The sequence below is a fragment of the Balaenoptera ricei genome, chromosome X (genome assembly GCF_028023285.1).
Source record: "Balaenoptera ricei isolate mBalRic1 chromosome X, mBalRic1.hap2, whole genome shotgun sequence".
NCBI classification, from domain to species: Eukaryota; Metazoa; Chordata; class Mammalia; order Artiodactyla; family Balaenopteridae; genus Balaenoptera; species Balaenoptera ricei.
In genome coordinates this window covers 29573102-29600604 of record NC_082660.1, presented here as the reverse complement: position 1 = coordinate 29600604, position 27503 = coordinate 29573102, and the positions used below count along the sequence as shown (strand labels likewise).

At 35.4% G+C, this 27503-nt stretch overlaps 1 protein-coding gene across 6 annotated transcripts in view; it reads left to right on the top strand.

Moving 5' to 3' along the window:
* DMD (dystrophin) overlaps positions 1-27503 on the top strand; it is a 2476968-nt gene that overhangs the window by 1649395 nt on the left and 800070 nt on the right. For all 6 annotated transcript variants that reach the window (XM_059910880.1, XM_059910875.1, XM_059910877.1 and 3 more), the window contains 2 exons: positions 8932-9079; positions 11413-11562. In XM_059910880.1, the coding sequence (XP_059766863.1) occupies positions 8932-9079; positions 11413-11562 (298 nt within the window). The remainder of the gene's footprint in view (positions 1-8931; positions 9080-11412; positions 11563-27503) is intronic.

The following is a 27503-nucleotide window of genomic DNA, read 5'->3' as shown; positions in this document are numbered from 1 at the left end:
AAATATATTTTTAAGATAATGTGAAAAGAGCCCTTACAAACAAATAAGAAAACACTGAGGCAAAATGGGCAACAGACACAGAAGACGACTGACAGTAGAAACAAATGAAAAATATACACATGTATACAAAATTGTTTAATTTTTCTATTAATAAAAAATGTAAAAAAATCCATGACAAACTATTTTTCTTTTATCAAGTATATAAATTTTAATGCTCAGTAGTGATAAATCTGTTGACTTTCATATTTATAACTCTTTTTAAATTTATACTTTATAATTGTTGGTGGAAGTGTACATGTATTCTTAGTACCAGCATTGCAAAGAAATTTAGCAATGTGTATCTAAATTCTTAGTATTCTCATTGTTAACTTTTCTTCCTTATTCTAAGGAAATTAGCAGATAGATGAGCCAAAGCACATAAACAAATGTATTTGTTATAGGGTTATTTATTATAATGAAAAATTAGAACCAAACTAAATGCCAAATAACAGAACAATGGTAAAATATGGTGTACTTATATATGGCTTATTACTCAGATCTTAAAAATCAATTTTTCAAGTAATAAATAATGACCTAAGGAAATACAGTAGCATATTAAATGAATAGGTATACAATGTTTGTATAGAGTTTGATCCAAATTAAATATATAAATCTTAATTACAATGAAAAGTATATCTCCACTCTTATTCTTTTTTTTTTAAACACACACACGCTGTATTTTATTTTTACAAGAGATAAATAGACTGACAAGCATTGTACGTAGATGACCATAACAAAAGCAACAATGATTGCAATTACCAAACATGAAACACACTCATACTATGTCATAATATTGACATTCAGTCCAGTAATCCTCCACTGTAGCAGCTCCTTTACTTTGCAGTGAAAATTGATTTGTATATTCTTTGCCTCTGAGTCCTTGTGGGATTTTTTTTTTAATTCAAACAGAAAGTCACAAAAATTATACTCATCCTCATCAGTTCACTCAGTCCCATGTAATTAATTTTTTTTTTCATCTTGATCTTTTGTTAGCACTTTTATGAGTTCATCAGTTTTTCATTAGAGTTCTGAAAATGCTTATTCATTCAGTTCAGCAGTACAGTCCGTTACCAGAAACCTGTACTTGTCAGAGTCTTTTCCATGAATTTCTTGAAGATGAAACCCTTTTATAGGAACATATTTGCAAAAGCATCAGAGTACACCCAGAACTGTCTGTAAATGACAAAAGACTTAAAAATGACCACGGTTAAAGATTTGATGACAGTTCATAATAATGCAGTTGACAAGAAAATTAGTTATTTCTGAGATATACATTTAAAGTAATAACTAGGATTATGACTTATAACATTATACGAGAACATATAAGATTTTTAGAAATTTCATGTAATGTCTGAAACATTTATATTAACATATTTCCATACAAATAACCCAATGAAAGTTTAGTATTAGTTGTTTTGTTTGTTTGTTTTTTTATACTGCAGATTCTTATTAGTCATCAACTTTATACACATCAGTGTATACATGTCAATCCCAGTCACCCAATTCAGCACACCACCATCCCCACCCCACCGCAGTTTTCCCCCCTTGGTGTCCATATGTCCATTCTCTACATCTGTGTCTCAACTTCTGCCCTGCAAACTGGCTCATCTGTACCATTTTGCTAGGTTCCACATACATGCGTTAATATACGATATTTGTTTTTCTCTTTCTGACTTACTTCACTCTGTATGACAGTCTCTAGATCCATCCACTTCTCAAAAAATGACTCAATTTCATTCCTTTTTATGGCTGAGTAATATTCCATTGTATATATGTACCACAACTTCTTTATCCATGCGTCTTTTGATGGGCATTTAGGTTGCTTCCATGACCTGGCTATTGTAAATAGTGCTGCAATGAACATTCGGGTGCATGTGTCTTTTTGAATTACGGTTTTCTCTGGGTATATGCCCAGTAGTGGGATTGCTGGGTCGTATGGTAGTTCTATTTTTAGTTTTTTAAGGAACCTCCATATTGTTCTCCATAGTGGCTGTATCAATTGACATTCCCACCAAGAGTGCAAGAGGGTTCCCTTTTCTCCACACCCTCTCCAGCATTTGTTGTTTGTAGATTTTCTGATGATGCCCATTCTAACTGGTGTGAGATGATACCTCATTGTAGTTTTGATTTGCATTTCTCTAATAATTAGTGATGTTGAGCAGCTTTTCATGTGCTTCGTGGCCATCTGTATGTCTTCTTTGGAGAAATGTCTATTTAGGTCTTCTGCCCGTTTTTTGATTGGGGTGTTTGTTTCTTTAATATTGAGCTGAATGAGCTGTTTATATATTTTGGAGATTAATCCTTTGTCCGTTGATTCGTTTGCAAATATTTTCTCCCATTCTGAGGGTTGTCTTTTCGTCTTGTTTATGGTTTCCTTTGCTGTGCAAAAGCTTTGAAGTTTCATTAGGTCCCATTTGTTTATTTTTGTTTTTATTTCCATTACTCTAGGAGGTGGATCAAAAAAGATCTTGCTGTGATTTATGTCAAAGAGTGTTCTTCCTATGTTTTCCTCTTAAGAGTTTTATAGTGTCCAGTCTTACATTTAGGTCTCTAATCCATTTTGAGTTTATCTTTGTGTATAGTGTTAGGGAGTATTCTAATTTCATTCTTTTACATGTAGCTGTCCAGTTTTCCCAGCACCACTTATTGAAGAGACTGTCTTTTCTCCATTGTATATCTTTGCCTCCTTTGTCATAGACTAGTTGACCATAGGTGCGTGGGTTTATCTCTGGGCTTTCTATCTTGTTCCATTGATCTATGTTTCTGTTTTTGTGCCAGTACCATATTGTCTTGATTACTGTAGCTTTGTAGTATAGTCTGAAGTCAGGGAGTCTGATTCCTCCAGCTCCGTTTTTTTCCCTCAACACTGTTTTGGCTATTCGGGGTCTTTTGTGTCTCCATACAAATTTTAAGATGATTTGTTCTAGCTCCATAAAAAATGCCATTGGTAATTTGATAGGGATTGCATTGAATCTGTAGATTGCTTTGGGTAGTATAGTCATTTTCACAATATTGATTCTTCCAATCCAGGAACATGGTATATCTCTCCATCTGTTGGGATCATCTTTAATTTCCTTCATCAGTGTCTTATAGTTTTCTGCATACAGGTCTTTTGTCTCCTTAGGTAGGTTTATTCCTAGGTATTTTATTCTTTTTGTTGCAATGGTAAATGGGAGTGTTTCCATAATTTCTCTTTCAGATTTTTCATCATTAGTGTATAGCAATGCAAGAGATTTCTGTGCATCAATTTTGTATCCTGCAACTTTACCATATTCATTAATTAGCTCTAGCAGTTTTCTGGTGGCAGTTTTAGGATTCTCTATGTATAGTATCATGTCATCTGCAAACAGTGACAGTTTTACTTCTTCTTTTCCAATTTGTATTCCTTTTATTTCTTTCTCTTCTCTGATTGCTGTGGCTAGGACTTCCAGAGCTATGTTGAATAATAGTGGTGAGAGTGGACATCCTTGTCTCGTTCCTGATCTTAGAGGAAATGCTTTCAGTTTTTCACCGTTGAGAATGATGTTTGCTGTGGGTTTGTCATATATGGCCTTTATTATGTTGAGGTAGGTTCCCTCTATGCCCACTTTCTGGAGAGTTTTTGTCATAAATGGGTGTTGAATTTTGTCAAAAGCTTTTTCTGCATCTATTGAGATGATCATATGGTTTTTATTCTTCAATTTGTTAATATGGTGTATCACATTGATTGATTTGCGTATATTGAAGAATCCTTGCATCCCTGGGATAAATCCCACTTGATCGTGGTATATGATCCTTTTAATGTGTTGTTGGATTCTGTTTGCCAGTATTTTGTTGAGGATTTTTGCATCTATATTCATCAGTGATATTGGTCTGTAATTTTCTTTTTTTGTAGTGTCTTTGTCTGGTTTTGGTATCAGGGTGATGGTGGCCTCATAGAATGAGTTTGGGAGTGTTCCTTCCTCTGCAATTTTTTGGAAGAGTTTGAGAAGGATAGGTGTTAGCTCTTCTCTAAATGTTTGATAGAATTCACCTGTGAAGCCATCTGGTCCTGGACTTTTGTTTGTTGGAAGATTTTTAATCACAGTTTCAATTTCATTACTTGTGATTGGTCTGTTCATATTTTCTGTTTCTTCCTGGTTCAGTCTTGGAAGGTTATACCTTTCTAAGAATGTGTCCATTTCTTCCAGGTTGTCCATTTTATTGGCATAGAGTTGCTTGTAGTAGTCTCTTAGGATGCTTTGTATTTCTGTGGTATCTGTTGTAACTTCTCCTTTTTCATTTCTGATTTTATTGATTTGAGTCCTCTCCCTCTTTTTCTTGATGAGTCTGGCTAATGGCTTATCAATTTTGTTTATCTTCTCAAAGAACCAGCTTTTAGTTTTATTGATCTTTGCTATTGTTTTCTTTGTTTCTATTTCATTTATTTCTGCTCTGATCTTTATGATTTCTTTCCTTCTGCTAACTTTGGGTTTTGTTTGTTCTTCTTTCTCTAGTTGCTTTAGGTGTAAGGTTAGATTGTTTACTCGAGATTTTTCTTGTTTCTTTAGGTAGGCTTGTATAGCTATAAACTTCCCTCTTAGAACTGCTTTTGCTGCATCCCATAGGTTTTGGGTCGTCGTGTTTTCATTGTCATTTGTCTCTAGGTATTTTTTGATTTCCTGTTTGATTTCTTCAGTGATCTCTTGGTTATTTAGTAACGTATTGTTTAGCCTCCATGTGTTTGTGTTTTTTACCTTTTTTTCCCTGTAATTCATTTCTAATCTCATAGCGTTGTGGTCAGAAAAGATGCTTGGGGCTTTCCTGGTGGCGCAGTGGTTGAGAGTCTGCCTGCCAGTGCAGGGAACACGGGTTCAAGCCCTGGTCTGGGAAGATCCCACATGCCATGGAGCAGCTGGGCCTGTGAGCCACAATTACTGAGCCTGTGCGTCTGGAGCCTGTGCTCCGCAGTAAGAGAGGCCGCGATAGTGAGAGGCCCGTGCACCACGATGAAGAGTGGCCCCCGCTTGCCGCAACTAGAGAAAGCCCGCACACAGAAATGAAGACCCAACACAGCCAAAAATAAATAAATAAATAAATAAATATTTTAAATTAAAAAAAAATGTTAAAAAAAAAAGGAAGAAAAATGCTTGATATGATTTCAATTTTCTTAAATTTACTGAGGCTTGATTTGTGACCCAAGATGTGATCTATCCTGGAGAATGTTCCGTGCGCACTTGAGAAGAACTTGTATTCTGCTGTTTTTGGATGGAATGTCCTATAAATATCAATTAAATCTATCTGGTCTATTGTGTCATTTAAAGCTTCTGTTTCCTTATTTATTTTCATTTTGGATGATCTGTCCCTTGGTGTATGTGAGGTGTTAACGTCCCCCACTATTACTGTGTTACTGTCAATTTCCTCTTTTATAGCTGTTAGCAGTTGGCTTATGTATTGAGGTGCTCCTATGTTGGGTGCATATATATTTATAATTGTTATATCTCTTCTTGGATTGATCCCTTGATCATTATGTAGTGTCCTTCCTTGTCTCTTGTAACATCCTTTATTTTAAAGTCTATTTTATCTGATATGAGTATTGCTACTCCAGCTTTCTTTCAATTTCCATTTGCATGGAATATCTTTTTTCATCCTCTCACTCTCAGTCTGTATGTGTCCCTAGGTCTGAAATGGGTCTCTTGTAGACAGCATATATGTGGGTCTTGTTTTTGTATCCATTCAATGAGCCTGTGTCTTTTGGTTGGAGCATTTAATCCATTCACGTTTAAGGTAATTATTGATATGTTTGTTCCTATGACCATTTTCTTAATTGTATTGGGTTTGTTTTTGTAGGTCCTTTTCTTCTCTTGTGTTTCCCACTTAGAGAAGTTCCTTTAGCATTTGTTGTAGAGCTGGTTTGGTGGTGCTGAATTCTCTTACCTTTTGCTTATCTGTAAATCTTTTGATTTCTCCATTGAATCTGAATGAGATCCTTGCTGGGTAGAGTAATCTTGGTTGTAGGTTCTTCCCTTTCATCACTTTAAATATGTCATGCCACTCCCTTCTGGCTTGTAGAGTTTCTGCTGAGAAATCAGCTGTTAACCTTATGGGAGTTCCCTTGTATATTATTTGCCTTTTTTCCCTTGCTGCTTTCCATAATTTTTCTTTGTCTTTAATTTTTGCCAATTTGATTACTCTGTGTCTCGGCGTGTTTCTCCTTGGGTTTATCCTGGATGGGACTCTTGCCCTTCCTGGACTTGGGTGGCTATTTCCTTTCCCATGTTAGGGAAGTTTTCGACTATAATCTCTTCAAATATTTTCTCAGGTCCTTCCTCTCTCTCTTCTCCATCTGGGACCCCTATAATGCGAATGCTGTTGCGTTTAATGTTGTCCCAGAGGTCTCTTAGGCTGTCTTCATTTCTTTTCATTGTTTTTTCTTTATTCTGTTTCACAGCAGTGAATTCTACCATTCTGTCTTCCAGGTCACTTATCCGTTTTTCTGCCTCAGTTATTCTGCTATTGATTCCTTCTAGTGTCTTTTTCATTTCAGTTATTGTATTGTTCATCTCTGTTTGTTTGTACTTTAATTCTTCTAGGTCTTTGTTAAACATTTCTTGCATCTTCTTGATCTTTGCCTCCATTCTTTTTCCGAGGTCCTGGATCATCTTCACTATCATTATTCTGAATTCTTTTTCTGGAAGGTTGCCTATCTCCACTTCATTTAGTTGTTTTTCTGTGGTTTTATCTTGTTCCTTCATCTGGTACATAGCCCTCTGCCTTTTCATCTTGTCTATCTTTCTGTGAATGTGTAAATTTTTTTTTTTACAGTAGGTCTTTGTTGGTTATCTATTTTAAATATAGCAGTGTGTACATGTCAATCCCAAACTCCCAATCTACCCCTCCCCCCCACCCTTCCCCCCGGAATAGTTTTATTTTTTATAGCAGTTTTAGGTTCACAGCAAAACTGAGTAGAAGGTACAGAGATGATTTTTTTTTGTACTAAGTCTTTGAAATCTCGTGTGCATTTTACACTTACAGCACACCCCAATTCCCCTTACATCATTTCAAGTGCTCAGTAGCCACATGCGAAGGTTTCTAGTATATTGAACAGAACAAATCTAGACCCTCATAGAGTGCTGTAATGACTTTGGCTTTTTATTTGAATGAATTGGGAAGCAATAGAAGAGTTTTGAGTGCAACGGTGATATAATATGACTTGAGTTTTCATAGGAGCCCATAATATGACTTGAGTTTTTATAGGATCTACTCTTTTGAGAATAGACAGAGAAGAGAATGTCTTCTCATGTGCCTCAGTTAGACTTTGGACAAGCTCCCATCAAAGAACTAAACTGAGGATAGATAAGTACAAATCCAATAACCGGATCTGGTTTGGGGAATTAGTGTAACTGTAGTTATCTCAATGCCCTGTCTTTGCACAGGCTGTGAATAAGATCTCTTTTCATGCTTCAGCACCCAGGTAGACCATTATCTTCTCTGGGACATCTCCTATGTCTTGCCCCGGAAATAACTTATCCTCTACTATATTCCATCATAGTCCTAGATTTACATGCTTCTTCCCTCTCATGGACTGTGAGATCCTCAAGGCAAGGTACATAATACATTTATCTTTGATTTTAATGCCCAGTTGAGTCACTGGAAGTAAATGAGCCCTCAATAAATATGTTTTAACTTGAAGCAAAAAAAAAAATTAGCTGAACAGCCCCCAAATGGAAACAACTCATATGTCCACCAACAGAGATATATTATATATTTATACAGTTTAGTACTATACAGTGAGGAAGATAACTACACACAACCCAGATGATGATTGTAAACATTATATTGAGTGAAAGACAATGTATATGATTCCATATACGTAACGTTCATACAGGCAAAGTAATCAAAGTTGACTGGTTACTGTACACTTGGAGGAAGTGACTGCAAGGGTCAAGGGGGGCCTCTGAGCTTCTGATAACATTCTATTTGTTTTCTGGTTATTTGGTGTATCCATTTTTTAAAACTATTGAGCTATATAATTATATGTACGCTTTCCTATATGTGTATTATACTTCAATTAAAAACTTATATACCAGAGATATATAGTTCCCAAAAGACAACAAAACAAAAAAATGTAAATTATTTTAAGCGCAGCTCATTTTGCTCAGCTGTGTTATGATTCAATATGTAAGAATAAATTTATGGCTAATTGAGTAACATACAGTATATGTGTTTTTATAATTAAAAACTTCCACTAGTACAACATATGTTAAGTATTTTAAATCAGTTTCCCTCTTTCCTCCAAAAGGATTATGAGTCATAATTTGGAAAACATTTTAACATGCAGTAATTTAGTGGATTCAGTTAATTCTCTTGTTTTTACTTTTACCTTACAATTTTCCATAAAGATGTATTTTATTTAAACATTTTAAAACATGCAGCTTCATTTTAGATACTTACTCTAGTGAAGTTGTTCTCAACCAGGGGCAGTTTTGCCCCCAGGGTGATACTTGACTATGCCGCAAGACATTTTTGGTTGTCAAAACTAGGGGGATGCTACTGGCATACAGTGGGGAGAGGCCAAGGATACTGCTAAACTTCCTGCAGTGCCCAGAGCAGCCCATTCGCAACTAAGGATTATTTAATCCTAAATGTCAGTAGTGCTGAGGTTGAGAAACACTGCTCTAGTTTCATAACGTAATGTTGGAATTTTTTAATTAGAATTTTCTTCTTAACTAATTTTATTCTCACCTTTTAGAGATTTTTGAGATATTGAAATTGCTCTGTGAATAAATTTTCTTTAAAAATATTATATTGTTAACATCTTAAAAATGACTTATTTTATTGAAAGTTTGTGCAATTTTTTTTAAGTTTTCTTAAATAAAAAAAGAAAGTTTGAGAAATATGTTGTTGATAACAATTTTATTCTTCTTTCTCCAGGCTAGAAGAACAAAAGGATATCTTGTCAGAATTTCAAAGAGATTTAAATGAATTTGTTTTATGGTTGGAAGAAGCAAATAACATTACTAGTATTCCACTTGAACCTGGAAATGAGCAGCAACTAAAAGAAAAACTTGAGGAAGTCAAGGTAATTTTATTTTCTAAAATCTGCCAGGACCTGCTTGTATTAAGAGTATATGAATCTAGGGGCAGTTCCCATGAGGCCCAGTTGTTAGGACTCTGCACTTTCAGTATCGTGGCCCGGGTTCAAGCCCTGGTTAGGGAACTAAGATGCCACAAGCCACATGGTGGGGCGAAAAAAAAAAAAAAGAGTATATGAATCTATTTTTTAAAATGTATTTAATCATTGATTTCCTGTCCACTAGGATATTGATAGTTCCTTACTAGTTTTTCTCACAACTTTATTTTGTCTTAGCCCAGTGAGTATGTATTTTTTAAAAAGTGTGTATGGGATATATATGTGTGTGTGCTTGTGTGTGTAAAATACATGGTGATACTTTTTAAACTAATTTAAAATTAATTTTAGACTTAATGGAGAATTCCACAGCTCCAAATAATTTCAAAAACTGAGGAGAATCTTTATAGAAATGAATGTCATTTCTTAGGGAAGATCTTAATTGCCAAATCAGTCTCACTACTTCAGCCTTTAACTAAAGGCATTTGATTTGCCTGAAGAATATTTTGTTTCGGTTTGTTTTGTCTGTGGTGTTGGGGAGGTGATGTTGGTTCACTTTCTATACTGGTTGAATAGACTTTCAGTTTATTCAAGTGGTTTTTCATGCCTACCTACTGTGCTGTCTGCTTAATACTGATTACCTCTCCTGGCTGACTGAGATGCTTTGATTGTGCAGTTGGATGAACTTCCATGGTTTTAGTTTTAGGAAAGAAACTCTTTTGGATCTGTTTTACTTTAATTCTTGAAGGGAAGGTAAAAGGGAAAGGGAAATTAACATTTAATCATCCCCTATTTTATACTAAGTATTAGGTGTGTTTACATCTGCTATTTTATTTAATCTTATCAAACTTTGAAAATGGTTGTTATTATCCTCATTTTACGAGGTCACACAATCAAAGGGAAATGGAACTGCTTCTTTATCAATGATTCGGTTGGTTTGCACGTGCAAATTAGACTCCACGTCAACTACTTATTTCTGTGAAATAAGAAATGTGTACCTGAACAGAGGATAGAGTATAAAAAGAAAAATATTGCTTAGTTCAATAAACAAATATTGAGCACCTACTATATGTCAGATAATGCACTAGGTATTTGAGAGTCAAAAAATAAAAAGTTTTTGATCCATAGTTCATTTGAAGATGGTTATGCCATGGAAAAATAAACTCAGTCTGTTCTTGAAAATTCATCTTTCCTAAATGTATTGAGTGTTATATATAGCAATCTTATTGATAATTCATTTAAGAGACATGTTTAGTGGTGTTCACTTATTAAGAAATATGCATTGATTTCCTTTTTTCCTTAGACAATCTAGATCAGCACTATCCAGTAGAACTTTCTGTCATGATGGATTTGTTGTACATTATCAGTTTTAGTAGCCACTAGCTGTATGTGCCTTTTGAGGACTTGAAAGGTAGCTGATGTGACTGAGGAATTGAGTTTTTAATTTTAATGACTGTTAATTAATTTAAATTTAAATAGCCTCATGTGGCAAATGGTACCGTATTGAACAGTGCAGCTATAGATGACACAAATAAATAAAACAGTTAATAAAACTATGGTAGTTTTGTAGGTCGTGGGAAAGGGCACTTTTAATGTGATGTTAAATGAGTGAGAGAAGTTCAGGGATGTGGAGGTGTCAAAATTAAGGGTTCTTGAATGAACCCGGCCAAGTTTGAATCACAGCTCTATTGCTTGCTTCTTTTGTGTCCTTGGACCTGCTATTTAACCTCTCTGTCTCAGTTTCATTCTATGTAAGATGAGGATAATAGGATATACCTCAGAATTATTATATAAAAGTTAACTGAGATAATATATGTGAAGAGCTTAGCATAGTGCCTGGTACCTGGTATGTTCTCAAAGTTAGTTAACTCTTAATATGATAATGCAATTTCTTACTCAGTGGTATGTTACAGTATGGAGACCTAATACCTGAGAGGATGATTAAATTTGTCCAGATTGTTCTGTTTCTGAGAGGTGTGTTTTTACACTCTTGACACTGTTTGGGGTATTGTTTTAGAGCTCATCATACTACATAACATTTTTCTCTTGAAAAAGAAATCTCTGAGGGATAAGATATTCTGATCCTTTCTAGGATGGGCTGATTTACTTGGGAGTGGGCGTTTTAGTCCACCAAGCTCTGTGCTCTGTAGAAAACTTGGTATTTGAGGAACCAGTGGGCCTCCAGCCTTGCTTCATTTTGATAGACTAATCAATAGAGGCAAAGACAAAGTAGTTGGCATTGTGCTGTAATTCATTTTAAACGTTGTTGCATTTGTCTGTTTCAGTTACTGGCAGAAGAGTTGCCCCTGCGCCAGGGAATTCTAAAACAATTAAATGAAACTGGAGGAACAGTGCTTGTAAGTGCTCCCATAAGCCCAGAAGAGCAAGATAAACTTGAAAATAAGCTCAAGCAGACAAATCTTCAGTGGATAAAGGTTAGCCATTAACCATCTGTCCTGTCACATGTGTTAAATGTTGCAAGCATTTGTTTTGTTTCATGGTGCTTAATTGGTGGGGGTGGGGGAGAGGGGCTGGTTTTGTGGATTGTTATTTGTGTTATATATTTTTTTAAACTTGACCATTTGATTTGGCTGTATGATTTGTTGTGGATGGAAGGAATGGTGATGGTGAACGACGTTACGTTAATGACCAAATGCCAAGATATACACCACTATTACTTTATATGAACTATTCTAAAGAATTAGACTGGAAGGCGGATGAAGTGATTAATTTAGTGTTCAGGTATATACTGACAATATTAAAGCAAGATGGAGGTGGTCTAGCTCAACAAGTATCATAAATCAAAATTACTTATCCTTACCTATAATATAGACTTAACCAGTGATTAATGCATGATAAACTTCTCCAAAAGGTGTTTTATTTATTTATTACTATTTATTTACTTATTTACTTACTTGTGAGTCTTCATCTTTCTAACTTGGATACTTTTTAAATCTAATATTTTAAAATGCTTATCAAAGTAATGCATACTTATTCTTTAAAACCAAGTAGTGCATATGAATTTATAATGAAAAGCAACATCAGTTGATCCATCACTATTTAGCGAAAGGCAGTCTTCTTCCCACTGTACTGCTGTGGCAACTTTATCATAAATCAAGTGAACATATATGCATGAATCTGTTCTGGATTCTCTATTCTCTTCCATTTGATTATCACTGTCCTTCAACTAGTACCACACTGGCTTTATAACAATCATCTTTCAACAGCTTTATTGAGATATAATTTATATACCATACAATTCACCCATTTTAAAGTGTACAAATCAATGGTTTTGGTATATTTACTTTTTAAATTGTGGTAAAATATATATAACATAAAATCTGTCATTTTAACCATTTTAAGTGTATAATTCACTGTCATTTATTATATCCACAATGTGAAACCATTACCATTGTCTATTGCTAAAACATTTTCATTACCCCAAACAGAAATTCTGTAACCATTAAGTAATAACTCCCCATATCCCTACCCCCGACCCCCCCCAAAAAAGTAACCTCTAATCTACTTTCTGTCTCTATGAATTTGCCTATTCTAGATATTTCATATAAGTGGAGTCACACTGTATTTGTCCCTTTGTGTCTAGATTATTTTACTTGGCATAAGGTTTTAAAGTTTCACCCATGTTGTAGCAGGTATCAGAACTTCATTCCTTTTTATGATTGAACAAGATTATATTGTGTATGTGTGTATATATTCAATATATATACACATACGTATGTGTATATATACATGCATGTATACATACAATGTATATATGTATATATACCTACATATACATATAATATATACATACATACATGTATATGTGTGTGTGTGTGTGTATATATATATATATATACACATACACACAAACCCAACATACTTGTTTTATAAAAAAAATTGGGGATCTGGTAGTGTAAATCCTCCAGTCTTATTCTTCTTAGTCCAGAGTGTTTTTTGCTATTTTTGGTTCTTTGGTTTACCAAATAAGTTTTAGAACCAACTTGTCATTTTTTACGAAAACCTGCCAGGATATTGATTTGAATTGTGTTGAATTTATAGATCAATTAACATTTTTACAATATTGAGTAATCGAATCCGTGAAAATGTTACATCCCTTCATTTATTTAGGTCTTCTTGAATGCCTTTTTAGAAATATTTTGCAGTTTTCAATCCAGAGGACCTGCACATGTTTTATTAGATTTAATCCCAGATATTTGATATTTTGATCCTTTTATAAATGGGATTCATTTTAAATTTTATTTTCTTTTTGTTGCTGGTATATAAAAATAGATTTTTTTTTACATTAAGCACACATCCAGTGTCCTCGCCAAATTCACTTACTAATATTAATGCCTTGTAAAACATTTTGGATTATTTTAATGTACACAATCGTGTCATCAAATAGAGGAAGTTGCTCTCTTTTCAATCCTTATGATTTTAATTGTTTTTGCATAAACTTGGACCCCTAAAACAGTGTTTAATAGAAGTGGTGATAATGGGTAGCCTTGGTTCATTCCCTGTTTCAGGTGGAAAGCTTTCAGTAATTGATCATTAAATACGATGTTTCTTGTAGGACATTTTATAGATCCTCTTAATCAGATTAAGGAATTTTTCCTTGTTCCATTTCTCAAGTTTTTATTATGAATATGTATTGAACATATTCATATACTTTCTCTGCATTTATTAAAATGATTCTATGATTTTTCTCCTCTGAATGTGATAAACAACAGCCATTGTTTTTGGAATGTGAAACTACTCTGGGATTCCAGAAATAAATTCTATTGGTCATGATGTCTTGTACTTTTTATAGATTGCTAGATTCAGTTTTCTAATATGCTGTTTATGATTTTTATCTTTGTTCATGGCAGGAAACGGTCTGTAATTTTTTTGAATCCTTCTTGAGTGTTGATAGCATTGTTGGACTAGACTTATAAAACAAGTTGAGAGGTGCTCTCTTTCTTTGTTCTGAAATAACTTGAAGACTGGTATCATTTCTTCCTGAGATGTTTGGAAGAATTCACTTGTAAAGCCGTCAGTGCATGGGGTATTATGTTTTGTTTTGTTTTATTGTTATTGTTGGTTTTTTTTGGTGAGAAAGTTTTTGATAATTGATCCATTTTTTAAATAGATACAGGGATGGTTAGATTTTTATTTCTTTGTGTGTCAGCTTTTTTAAGTTGTGCCTTTCAAGGAATTTGTCCATTTCCATGCTATTTTCCCTTTTGGGGCTGTAGACTTTGTTCATACAGCTAGTGATCCTTTATATATTTATATTTAAGAATGAGAAAATAGAAAGACTGCAAGCTCTAAGTACCTGGATGGGTCTTGTTAACTGGGATATTTTACTCTATGTGCTAAGGTAGAGAGCTGAGTCTCTTGTTGAAAGAGAACTTCAAAGTCTATAATGCAGTGGGCTTTATTCTGAGGTATCCATACCAACTGCTGAGATTCCTTCCAGACACCAAGTTCAGTTTCTTTAGGTAAGAACTACACTTATTGTTTTGATTTATGTTTATTTTTGCCTGTAGGTAAGTGCTAAGGGAAGACCATTCATTGTGTGGTAGTTTTGATATTGACACAAATTTTCATCTACAAACTTTCAGTACCCAAATTTTACATGCTTCTTATTCCCAAATACCATGACATCTTTAATCCAAATGCTCTCCAGGTTTTGCCAAGTTCAGATCCCCCTGTGCCTAAAGCTTCTTCTCTCTTACTTTATATGTCCTCATATGTACTTTCTCCATATGTGCTTTTGACCTTCCAAGGATGTTTTGAAACCTCTCATCCACTTTTGACTACAGTTCTGCTACCTTATTGAGCATATTTAATACCTGTTAACTTTGTTCTATTCATAATATAAAGCAAATTGTAATCCTTTAAATCAGGAGCAAAATCCATGCCAAGAAAATATTGTAGAACTATAATTTTCATGTAATATAAAATGGCTTCTTTCAAAAATGGCACAGTTGCCTCTAAAGAATTGCTTGTTATTCATCAATACTCAACTAAATTGAGAGGTGTGAACAAGTTATACTGAGAGAAGTTTCCATATGTAGATGATTTGAAAATAAAATAATAGAGACTTAATTTTGAATTGTGTCAGGATATTCATTATATTTTTAAATTGATGGTGCTGAAGTTCCTGTAATGGATCTTTTACATGACTGATAAAATATTTATGAACTGAAATGAGTACCAATTATATGGCATTAAATTCAAAATGTGTGTTTTGATCTCTATAATTCAAGCAACTAGGTATTTGGGAAAAAATCTTTTATTTTTATCTATCAACACTATTTAAGTTTTTTGAGTTAATTTTTTTCCTACTGAAAAATGTAAAGTTTCTTCCTTTAATAATTTCACAATAGCCACGTAAACATATAGACACTTGCATCTGGAGGGAATGTATTTTCCTAGTAATTAAATTTTGTAGCCACATAACAATACAAATAAAATCATTCCTCATAGGAAGAGAACAAGGAGGAAAGATGCCCCAAAATATTCCACAATATCTCAGTATATCTTGATATTACAAAAAGGAACACAAAAATTATAATTGTAGGAAATGTGAGAGAACTATCAAAAACGTACAATAGCAGCTTTGTGAATAGTGAAACGTGAGTCAAGCTTTTATCTTTTCTGCAACAGAATAAAAAGTCAATTTTTTATGATAGAAAATTAAAACTAAGACTATGAGTACCATCTTGTGTAGACTTACGTTACTATATCACTCATAATATCTGTCTTATCCCAAAATTATAATTTTCATACTATATCTTTGCCACCAAATGTCATAGAAGTTGGAAGGTTATTCACTAGTCATATTAAAAATTATTTGTCACTTCTCAATCCCTGTGCCACCCTATCCCTGTTGGCTTAAATTTAAGAATAGAAAATGAATGATTAGTGCCAGATTTATGTCATTACACAAGTCAACAGTTTAAAAAGAATAAGATGGTCAAGATGATCAAGAGACAGTCTTGATCATCATTAAACCTCAGATTCTCAGTCATTAGAAGAGAGAAGAAATAATGGAGACCCCTTCCCTGTATTCTCCAGCACACTCCTTCATCTAAAGGCTAGAGTGAGTGTTATAATTGTAACTGGTAGGTCATGGTTGCGGGGGTACAAACATGCCAATTCCTTAACAGTTAGTATCTCTAAAACTGTCCTACTATCTCAGTATCTGGTGGCAGGTGCCCTTCTCCACAGCTAACTCTAATATGTTGTACCCTGTGTATTTAGCCAACTTACCAATTACTTTGGCACGTTTATGTTTTTATTACTGAAGAGAGAAAACAGCGATGGGAGGTAATATAGCTATTCCTTTAAGGGAGTGGTGGACTCTGTAATGGGTTTGTTGTAGAACTGTGTTAACTTGCCATGGCCTGGGTAGCATCTCTTTATAGCAGAGATGGAAAATGTTGCTTTGAAGCAGAATCTAGGTCTTGGTTTAAATTGTGGCTTCCTCCAGATAAGGATCATGAAGTGATATCCTCATTTTTGCCTAATACATATTTTGAGTTTTACAGTCTAACAATAATATCCTTAAGATCTACAAAATGGAATTGTTATTAAAGCTAGCCTCTGTGTTTTTCTCTAAGTGTCTCACACATGATCTTCATACACATGTCTGATTCTGTGTTGATTTCAATATTTATCACTCATCATATTTCTTTGTATGTTCTCTGAACTTTGTGTGTGTGTATGCGTGTGTGTAAGGGGTTCTCCCTCCCTTCCAACCTCTCCCCATCACTATTACCCTCTTCCTTTTTACTCTGTTATATATGTCTTTGCCTATGAATTGATATCTTTCTATGTCTACCATGAATCTACTTTCCTAAATTCATATATGTCAGGTTTTTTTCTGCCTGGGTAGTGTATGCAACACATTCTCTCCTACTCTCTCTTTCTTTGACTCTACCTTTTAATCCTTCTTTCGTCTTCTCCTGTCCTTGTCACTGTGTGTCCCCTTTCTTCATTGTTCTTTTGGTGCGTTATGTGTAGGTATTTTTTCAACTACCCATTATTCAGAACCAAAATATGTTTTATCAGCCTTAATTTTTGAATCATCTTATAAGCTTCCTATACTTGGTTGAAAAGGTGGAAAGAAGGAACATTTATTTTGTAGACTCAGAGGATTATTCAGATGGAAGGAGCCTAACGAAACCCAGTTACTTTCGCATCTTCTAGATTAGAACACTGAGTCCTAGAAAGGTTTTGTGACTTATTTGAGAACACATTATTTAAATGTAAAGGTTATTCCAAATTAAATGTTTTTTTTTTTTAACTTTTCAGTGAAACTCAAGTGGTTTTTCTGTGGATAATATGGTAGAAAGAAAGAAAAAACATGGTTTCCCATGTCATTCCATTGCTCATTTGAAGGAAAAAATTGAGATTTCTTTTCATTTAAAGAAACCATATGAGTGTTTTTGCTTTGCTTTTTACCCTTTTTGGAAAACTGGATGCTGTGTTTTCAAATTATTTTCCAGAACCTTCTTTACTGTGGACCATTTGTAATTGTGGAATACAGGAACACATGTTTATGTTTCAGAATTAGCTATATGTCTATTTTTGATGTTAAATAACTTAACAGGTAGTATATATTATACATTACTATTAGTCACAATAAATAAATTTCATTTTATTGAATACATTTAAAATTTTGCCTCATATTTTGCCATTTATTTGTAAATAGTAAATTACTATTTTAATTTGTTAAGGCCTAGGCATTATTAAATAGTGCATATAAAGACTTAAAATATTTTACAAACACAAATAAGACATTTTGCTGGAAGGCGAATTTCAATTAAGTGCACCTTAACAAAAAAATATCATCCACTTTACCTAGACATAAATAAGGTTTAAAAATTAATATATGTAGCAAACTTTAATATAGGAATAACTTTTGTAATATTGATAATAGTACAAGGATTGTTTTCAAACTAAATCACAAAATAAATATTATGAAAGTAAAAATACATATGGTGAAACTCATAGGCCAGACGATCTACAATATACAAATGACTGTATCTAAATTTCCAGAAATCTGGTTCATTTTGTATTAACCCCTAATCATGTTACTTCTTAGTATCCATCCAAGCAGTAAACATTTTAGATTTGTTCTTTTTATTTGTGTCAGGTAAATAAACGTTTGGTCTTTTTCCAGGTATGTTTGTCATGTAATGCCAGCCGTTATTTGCCATTGCTATAAATCTGGAGACTAAAAAAGAGAAAGTTAAATCAAGCTAAAGCTCGTCATTTCCATTCCTTGCTCAAAAGTGGACATTTGCTCCGATGGATTATTTTCCTAGCAAAGACCATGATTAATAGATTGTTCTAGTAGTGACCATTCAATCCTGCCCTTAATGTGTGAACTACTTTTGTTAACTACAGAAAAGAATCTTTGCAAGAAATACAAAAAACTGGTATTTACCTATTTGCTATTAAGATACATAGCCTGATAATTCTTGAAAGTCCATCATCTTGGAAGTTTCTTTTATATAGTTAATAATTACATCGTAACATTTATTCATTCATTTAAATCATTCATTCAACAGACATCTAATGAGTGACCACTGTATGCCACATGCTCTCCTAAGGATATCATAATCAGTTCCCACCCTTGCCTTATTTAACAGACATTCAGAATTACATAGGGCTTGGCATTTTAACTACTCATATCTCTAATTTGTAGTTGCTAAATAGTTTGAAGCTGAGAGTTGAGTGGCAGAGTCGTAATTAAAAGTTTATAACATAAGCATCCTTGACTTTGCTTCCTATAATTTCACACTAAGATAGGGGTCCTTACTAGGCTGTGTGTCATGAGTCATGATTTTGCCTGTTGTCCCATCATAATTTTGAATAGCTCCCTCTTTCACTCTCATGTGTGAGCTCCCACTTTGGAAGACTGAAAAAATATATAAGGTTTACCCCAGTTATGAGAACAAACATCAGGCTCTTAAAGGTGGGCCTGGCCCAGTACTCAATAAGTATTATTATCATCACTGCTAATGTTCTCTTGACACTTCTGTAAGTTGAGATGTTTGGCCTGTCCAAGAAACCTGTTTGCCATTACTACCAAATTAATCACAATTTAATAAGTTTATAATAATATGTGGTTTTTAACTTTCCAAATGATCGAAGTTTCAGGCAATGCCAAGAATATGGATCAGACATTTTACAAATGAAAAGTAAACGGGAGTTGTGAGGAGGCAGTTTATCATGGTGATTAATAGTGAGGTTTATGGATTATAGATTCTACCCTTCAGTTATAACATCTGCAAAATTCAGGTAATCGTATAACATACTTTCCAGGTTGTGGTGAAAATTCAATGAGATAGTGCATGGGAAATGCATAACACAGTAGCTGGTGCATTGTAATTGGTCAAAAATGTTAACTTTAATTTAAAAATTAGGTGTAATGTTAGAACAGAAAAACACAAAGACCAAGCATGAAACTCTTGCTCAGTGACCTTTTTTTCAAGTGTGGTAAGAGGACTTAACAGGAGGTCTAACGTCTTAACACATTTTTAAGAGTACAATACAGTATTGTTAACTCTAGGCACTATATTTTATAACAGATCTCCAGAAGCTTTTCATCTTGCATAGCTGAAACTACATCCATTAAACAATTTCCATTTCCTTCCCTCCCCCCCTTACCCCTGGTAACCATCATTCTACTCTCTGTTTCTATGAGTTTGACTATTTTAGATACCTCATTTAAGTGGAATCATGCAGTATTTGTCCTTCTGTGACTGTTTATTGTTGTTGGGGTATTTTTGGTTTTTTTGGTTTTTTTGGTTTTTGTTTTTTGTTTTTGTTTTTTTTGCTAAACATAATGTCCTCTAGGAAGATCCACATTCTTGTATGTGGGGGGGATTTCCTTCTCTTTTAAGGCTGAATAATATTCACCATCTTATTCAAGCAGTTATAAATATGGCTCTTAGGGAGAAAGCTAAAATATGTGCCACCATTATGAGTCCAAAAGCTGGACCAGAGGAGAGATAGAAGCACCAAAACTAAGAAAGAACCCTAATGGAAGGCACAGAGAGTTTATAGACTGTGGTCTCCCTTTCCACTGATCTCATTATTCTCATTATCTAGGACTGGCTAGCAGTTCAGATTAAAAGTACTGAAAAATGATGGGTTTTTTTCTCCTCACATCGGCCATGAAGTAAGTCCAAGTAGTCCACCATTGTTTTCAAGCACCAACATTTTCACGCTTTAAGTATGAGCATAATTTAAGATGACTTTTTTTAACCCTGAGCATCTTTGTAATCTACTCACCTGACTTTAACTCAGAAATCCAGACAAAGTGTAATTGAGCCTTCACACTGCTTCCCTACCCGCTTCCCCTACCTTCATTCTGCATGTTGGTTTCCTCCATTTTGGTGGAGTGAGTGATGAGAAAGCATTTGTAGAAAGTTTCATTGGAGCCAGATAACGTTCTATCAGGAAACTTCAACCTAATTCTAGATAATGTGTTCATTTCAATGCAGTGCTATTTTTAAAGATAAGAACAAAGAAAAATCCAGCATGCATTGTAAAGCACTGATACTTGTGCAGCAACTCATTTCCATATTAAAACTTTACTTTTCCACTCTACACATACAGAGAGTGTGCATGGAGTATATAAATTTGTCATTTAAATATGCTGTGGACCAGACTTTATTAAAAAGGTAAACTAATTTCAGATGAAAACCAGATGTGACTATTCTTGGCAAACTTTCTCCCCTGTTCACAATGAATTTAAAATGAAGAGAAGTATAATGATGATTTAAAACAAAGGAAAAAATTTCATAACTCTGACCTTCAGTGTGACATTTTTGAAGTAAGTCCTTTATTAGCACAAAGATGTTTGCCCTTTAGCAATGAATATTAGAAAGGAGAAGAAATGATATGATAAAAAGAGATTTCGCTAATATAAAAAGTTGCTCCTCTTGTTTCTACAATGCCTTTGCTTTGAGATGACTAGATTATATAGTGTCAACCCTGACACTAGAGGGGTCGCCTTTCTTTCTAATAATTTAATGATCTTGAAATGGCATTAAATGGAGGTTTTCATATGCCAACTCCTTAAACTGAGGTTGAATAACAAATGAAAATTAAAGATGTACTTAAGAGCACAAGATGGTAAATTCTAACCCAGTTTCATTTATTGCATCACGTGCAAAGCCAGTAAGTAATGCAAAAATAAAATAACAGTGCTATTTTTATAAAAGGTCAGTCATACCAGAAATGAACTTTTCTGTCTATCTTTATACTTATACTGTAAGATGTGTGAGTCTTTTTATATACCTAAAAGAATTTAATACTAAATCCTGACTACATTATACATGTCAGCTGACCCCTAGTGCTTCAAACCCTAGAAGAGAGACACTGTATGCTGGATTGGTTGATGTATTCCATTTTTGTTGTAGACCACCTGCCAGGGCTTATAACAGATCTGTAATGGGTTTCTTACCTTTTATTGTGTAGAAAATAGATTGATAGATTAGGCCTGGGGCTAGTGAACCGTGGAACCCCAGGTCTGCAGGAAAGAGTTTATCACCCTTTGGTGTTATTTCTGTCTCATGTCAGCTGAGAAGGATGAGGTAGATTATCTGAGAGTAAGCTGGATGCCAAAATCAGCATTCCACTCATTTATCCACCTTATAGTTCAGGGCAAGGCCACTGTATGGGTTATGAAGGGACTGATAAAGGCCTGATGGACATATTTTGTTTTGCTGCCTTTTAATTTATTTACTAATATTAGAACTAATTACAAGACATCAAAGAGACCATTTCATTGTTTGTTGCTGGAGAAAATCAATCTGTTTTGCTGTAGAAGTAAAAGTATTTGAACTGAATGGTGCAGTTATAATTTGTGAACATTTTCAGTTATCACTGGGAAAAGTATACACCATCTTTGGCACAGTTGGCCAAGTGTGGGTGAAAAGAGATGGACCAGGAAATGGGCCAGAAACCAAAGTCATTGCAAGGATATTTCACGAAAATTCCATTTGTCCTGATAGTTGCGATCTATAGGCAACCTGTGACTGATGATTATACCTTAAGGGCAGTCTAAAAATAAATTTCTTGGGAAGTTGACACATTCTGCCTGTTCATGATGTGGTGACATCAACAATTTTGAATAGGGCAATAATTCTTGGACTCATTTAGACATTTATAAAAGAATGAAATTCTGTAAAATGACCGTCGTGAAGATTGCTTTTGTTGCTTTTGTGGTTGTTAGAAATCCTAGACCACTACGGTTATCTCCTTGAAGCTGCCTTATTGTTTTGTTTATATCAGTGATTTGCATCTTTCTGCTAGAATAATTGATTGATGCTGGTGAAGGGAGAGAGAAAAATTAGTGTTCAGATGCTATATAGATACTCATGCATTGGTGACAAATACAAGACAACCCAGGAAACAGGAAAACTAATAGAAAAGACACTTGATGGTTAAGATTTTATAGGGCTTGAGAGCAGATAAAAACAATTTTTAAGTACTAAAATAATTAAGGAAGATGTTGACATTAACCTCTTCAATGGTTTATCCTGAAACTAGAATACAACATGATTAAATAATCACTTCTACTTTGAATGAAGAATCAGTTTTCTTAAGATACTGCTTTCCAATTTCTCACTGAGTTCTTATGTGGTTACTTCTGGACATGACCTCCAATTCTGTAATGGTTTGTTTAATGACTGTCCCTGCTACGTCTTCCCACCCTCCTCCAACCTCAACTCAGTACTGCAAAGATCACTAAACTTGGAGTTAATAATTTAATCCCAAAGCAGATTCACCTGTCACTAGCTCCTAACTATGGGCTGCTTATTTAAAATTTTCACCTCTCTTTCCTCATGTTTACAGTGGCGCTGCCTTGTGAGGCTTGTTTGCTCATCCCCAGGGTTCAGTGAGGAGCTAAGGGCACAATATATATTATAATGCTCTGTTATGTTTTCAATTATGGTTACTATTACAGGATGGGTATCATAAAATTGTAATACCACTGGTAAGGAAGAGAGGGTCTGTGTGCCATCATGTAGAGCAGCATTTCTCAAACTTTAACACATATGTGAATGACTTAGGGATTTTGTGAAAATGAGGTTTCTCATTCAGTGGATCTTGTGTAGGATTTGAGATTCTGTGTACCCCTCAGGCTTCCAGGTGATGCCAATGCTCTAGGCCTTGGTCTACACTTTACATAGTAAGGATATAAAAGATGGCTGTCAAGAATCTGTGCGTGAGTTGGCCACAAGTCCCATTCATTGGAAGATTCAGGCAGTGTATTCTGAGAGAGTGGTGAGGCTTTTTCTAAAATCATTTGTCTCTTGGTCAGTGTGAAGCACATCCATCCAACCCGAGGACAAATATTCACCTTTGACAGAACACATGAGCACATTCAACTTGTTTATACCTTTGAGGCACAGCCCTTTTGGGATTTATAACCCAGATATGCCCCCCTCATATACCTTGTGCTCTCAGATCCATTCCAGGTCCTTCTCCTCCTATGTTGTATATTGCAAGAGTCTGACCTTGGCCCACCTTATTCCCCAGTTTATTCCTTGCTCACCAGCTTCTGGGCAGATGTAGCCAATTGGAGGCATTGGCAGGAGACTGGAGAGCAGAGGGAGGAGAAAAGTCAAGGTATTTTTTCCCCTCCTTCATTGCCTCGGGCAATGGCTGATAAAGAGTACGTAGCTACTATTAAATCTTCTAATAATGTTCTTAAAATCCCTTCTCCACTGGATACCTCCATTAGTTTGCTATGAATTATTGTACAGGTGTCTTTGCAAAGCATTGAGCCTGCCTTCAGTTACACTTTCAAAATTAGCATTTCTTTTAAGATTTGGGACTCTGGTATTATTTAAGAACTCTTAACCAAGCCTTACTCCCATTTCTGACCTTCCCCTAGATATCAGTTATCCAATGCTCCAAAAGTGTTATGTAACAAACCCCATAAAACTAACTGACTTAAAATGCTAACCATTTATAATTGCACACAGTCTGTGGATCAACTGGGCTGATAAAGCCAAAGCTCAGATGATCTCACAAGGGCTCACTCATGCATTTTCAATCAGCTGATGGGTTGCTGGGGGCTTGCTTATCTAGGATTCACCACTGCTCCATTTAGTCTCTCATCCTCCAGCAAGCTAGCCTGGACTTTTTCTCACGCAGAAAATAGGATTCTAATAGAGAAAACAGAAGTGAACACGTTCTCTTGAGGCCTGGGCTCGGAACTGACTTGCTGTCATTTCTAACACAGTCTGTTAACCAAGCAAGACACAAGGCCAGAGTCCAGATTCAAGGATTAGGAAAATAAGCTGTACTTCTTGATGCTAAGAACTTTAAAAGTCATCTTGCAAAGAGATGTGCATATAGGAAAGTCATCAATGCAATAGGCTGACCATTGCCTTTAATCTGTCAGGTTTCTTACTCATCTCAAAAGAAAGATATTCAATTAGGATAGATTCCTATGTATTCAGGCTTCTAATCAACTAATTCTGACTCTCATATAATCTTAGTTCAGGGTCAACACTCTCAAAAGCTGGTAGTCTTGAGGGTCACAAAGATTTTCAAGGATACTTTATGCCACATCCTAGGAGGGTAGCAACAATCGTTTATTAATACATTCAATATTTATTAAGTGTCTGCAATATGGTAAGTATCATGCTAGCAGAGAAGGATGAGTTATGAACAAAATAGACACTTGTGTTTATGGATCTTACATTTGGTGAGAGGAGACAAACATTAAGACGAATTATATAATTATAAATGCAGTTGTTATTGTCTTTTTTAGATCCGTTAGGTTGTAGGCTGAACTACTATAAAAAAGAGACTCCAAAATTCAATGGCTCAAGCAATATAGACATTTGTTTCTTTTTCACAAATAAAACCCACCCTGGCTACATAGTCTCTGCTCTACAAATTATTCAGGGAACCCAGGGTACCAAAGTAGCTGTGCCATCCTCAGTACACTGCTACATTTCAGAGTCTCCACAACGATCACCCAAACAGCCACGCACTTTCTTTCCTATCATTAGTACACACTCCCTGCCTCCCCAGGACAGACCACCCATAGTCCCGTTCACTTACTAACTCCAGCTCAAAGTCCTTTGCCTCTGGGTTATATGAGATCTGCATCATATTCAGATGTGGCTCCTCATGGTACAGGGACCCATAAAGTGAACGTCATGCTATCTGCCCCCACGACAACCAAATCTTAATGGTGCAGCAAGAATAAGCCCCAAGATAATAAGTACTGGACCACCTCTGTGAGACTTACATTGTGAATCCTGTGCTTTCCCCTCCCCCTCCCCATTCCCCTCACTGCAGACTGAGATTTCAGATGGAAGCTAGGAAGAATGATTTAATAGAACTTCTTTGAAGGCAGAGATGGAAAGAATAAGATTGCTTTCTGCATAACCCCACCGTCTAAGTAATAACTGCTTAGTTCAAACTGTGGTGACAGTGTGAGAATGTATAACACAGGGCAAGGCCTGACACAGTCCAGAGGAAGAAGGAATGGTTGTTTTGGATAACAATTAGAGAAATACATAATAGATACTATGATTTGGTTTGGAAAAAAAAAAGAAAAAAACTCCGTTGAGTTCCCTTGTTCTGGATACTTTTACCCAAACTGTGCAGGGTTAAGGGCACCCTCTCCTTGGATGCACAAGAAGTTTATATTTCCTTTCTCTAATTCTACCTCTGACCTGGATGCTGACCTTGTCATTGACTTATCCTTCACTGGGACCCAGAGTCATTACATTAATCCTGGAGGAGACAGAGAGGCCACTACCACCACTAACAATTTACATAATAACTTTCCTACAATTTGGTGCTAATTAAAATGTGAAAAGAGTAGTGATGATATCTGGAAATGTAATAAGGTCACTCTTTGTTCCTGAGAGCAAAGATAATGTCACCAGAAAGGATTTCGTGTATATTTACATAAGAGCAGGAAGAGGGAAGAGAGATGGGATGAGATAAGTGAGACCAATAGTCGTCACATAGTCTGGCATAGGCAGTGCAGAATGTTTATTTTAAGGAATTTTTTTTTCAAGGAATTTTTAAAAATGGAATTCTGCTGGGCTTTGAATATTTGACTTATTTCTGCATAGTTCTACACGTTACTAGCTTGCTTGATCCAAATTTTGGTTTCACTCTGTTCTAGTTAACATAGGCTATACAACAAACTACCCTAAAAGTGGCTTAAAACAACAAAATTTTATTAAATCTCATGATTCTGAGAGTTGACCACAACATTCTTCTGCTTCAAGTGGTGTCAACCAAGGCACTGGGAAAGCTGGAAAATCCAAAATGGCCTCACTCACATGAGTGGCAGTTGGTGCTGGCTGCCCGCTGGGAACTCATCTGGGGCTGTTGGCCAGGAGCCTCCATTTGTTTCTATTTGGTCTTCTCCATGTGGCTCGTTGGGCTTCCTCACAGCTTGGTGTTTGAGTTCCATGAAGAAGAGGTCCAAAAGAACACTAATGTTCAAGCACTCTTCAAGCTTCTATTTGCACCACACTTGTTAATATCCCATTGGCCAAAGCTAAGACATATGGCTAAGCTCAGTGAAAATGAGAGTGATCTATGCATAAACCTGAATTCTGGGAGGCATGATTCACTAGGGCTGCCCAATAACAGCCTACCACACATTCCTTACTAGCTGTATGGTCTGTCTGTGTCTTGGTTTCCTCATCGGAATATAGGGACAAAAATGACATTACAAAAATGGACTAAATGAGAGATATGACACACACAAGCTTAGAGCTGTGCCCGGTACAGAGGGAGATACCAATAAATATTAGCCATTGTTATTTTTTAGTATCATTCCTACAGAGATAAATAAAATTTTTCCAGAGAGTGACAAAGCCGTAAAATAGTAACAGATGATAAACTTCCACCTTATTCTGCCTTCCCTTCAAGCCCTTCAGATGTGCCAGTAGTATGAATGATAGCTGTGTTGTGAAACCACCAACACACTGTTCTGCAATGTTTGGTTGATTCTGACAAAAGCCTGTACTAGTCACAAAATCCTAGGCAAACAAGCCTTATACCTATGGGGGGGGGTGGGGCGGATACTGAGGGCAAGGGCAAAAGTTCCTTGGTAAATTTCTCTTGTAGTCCAGCCCCTCTGTAATCCACCTCTGGCTATCTTCCGATATTTTCTCCCATTGGTCTTTCTCACTCAGTCTGCCATCCCTGTGAGACTGGCCAGTGTTCCTCCCTTTTGTCCTCTGTCCTTTGCCTGTCCTACTCTGCCTGGTCCACCTAAAAAGTCTACCTTCTTTCTTTCTCTCTTACATCACAAATCTCCAAGTCTGACCACATCTTTATACCCTCACGAAGCCCAACAAGATCTATCTTGTCT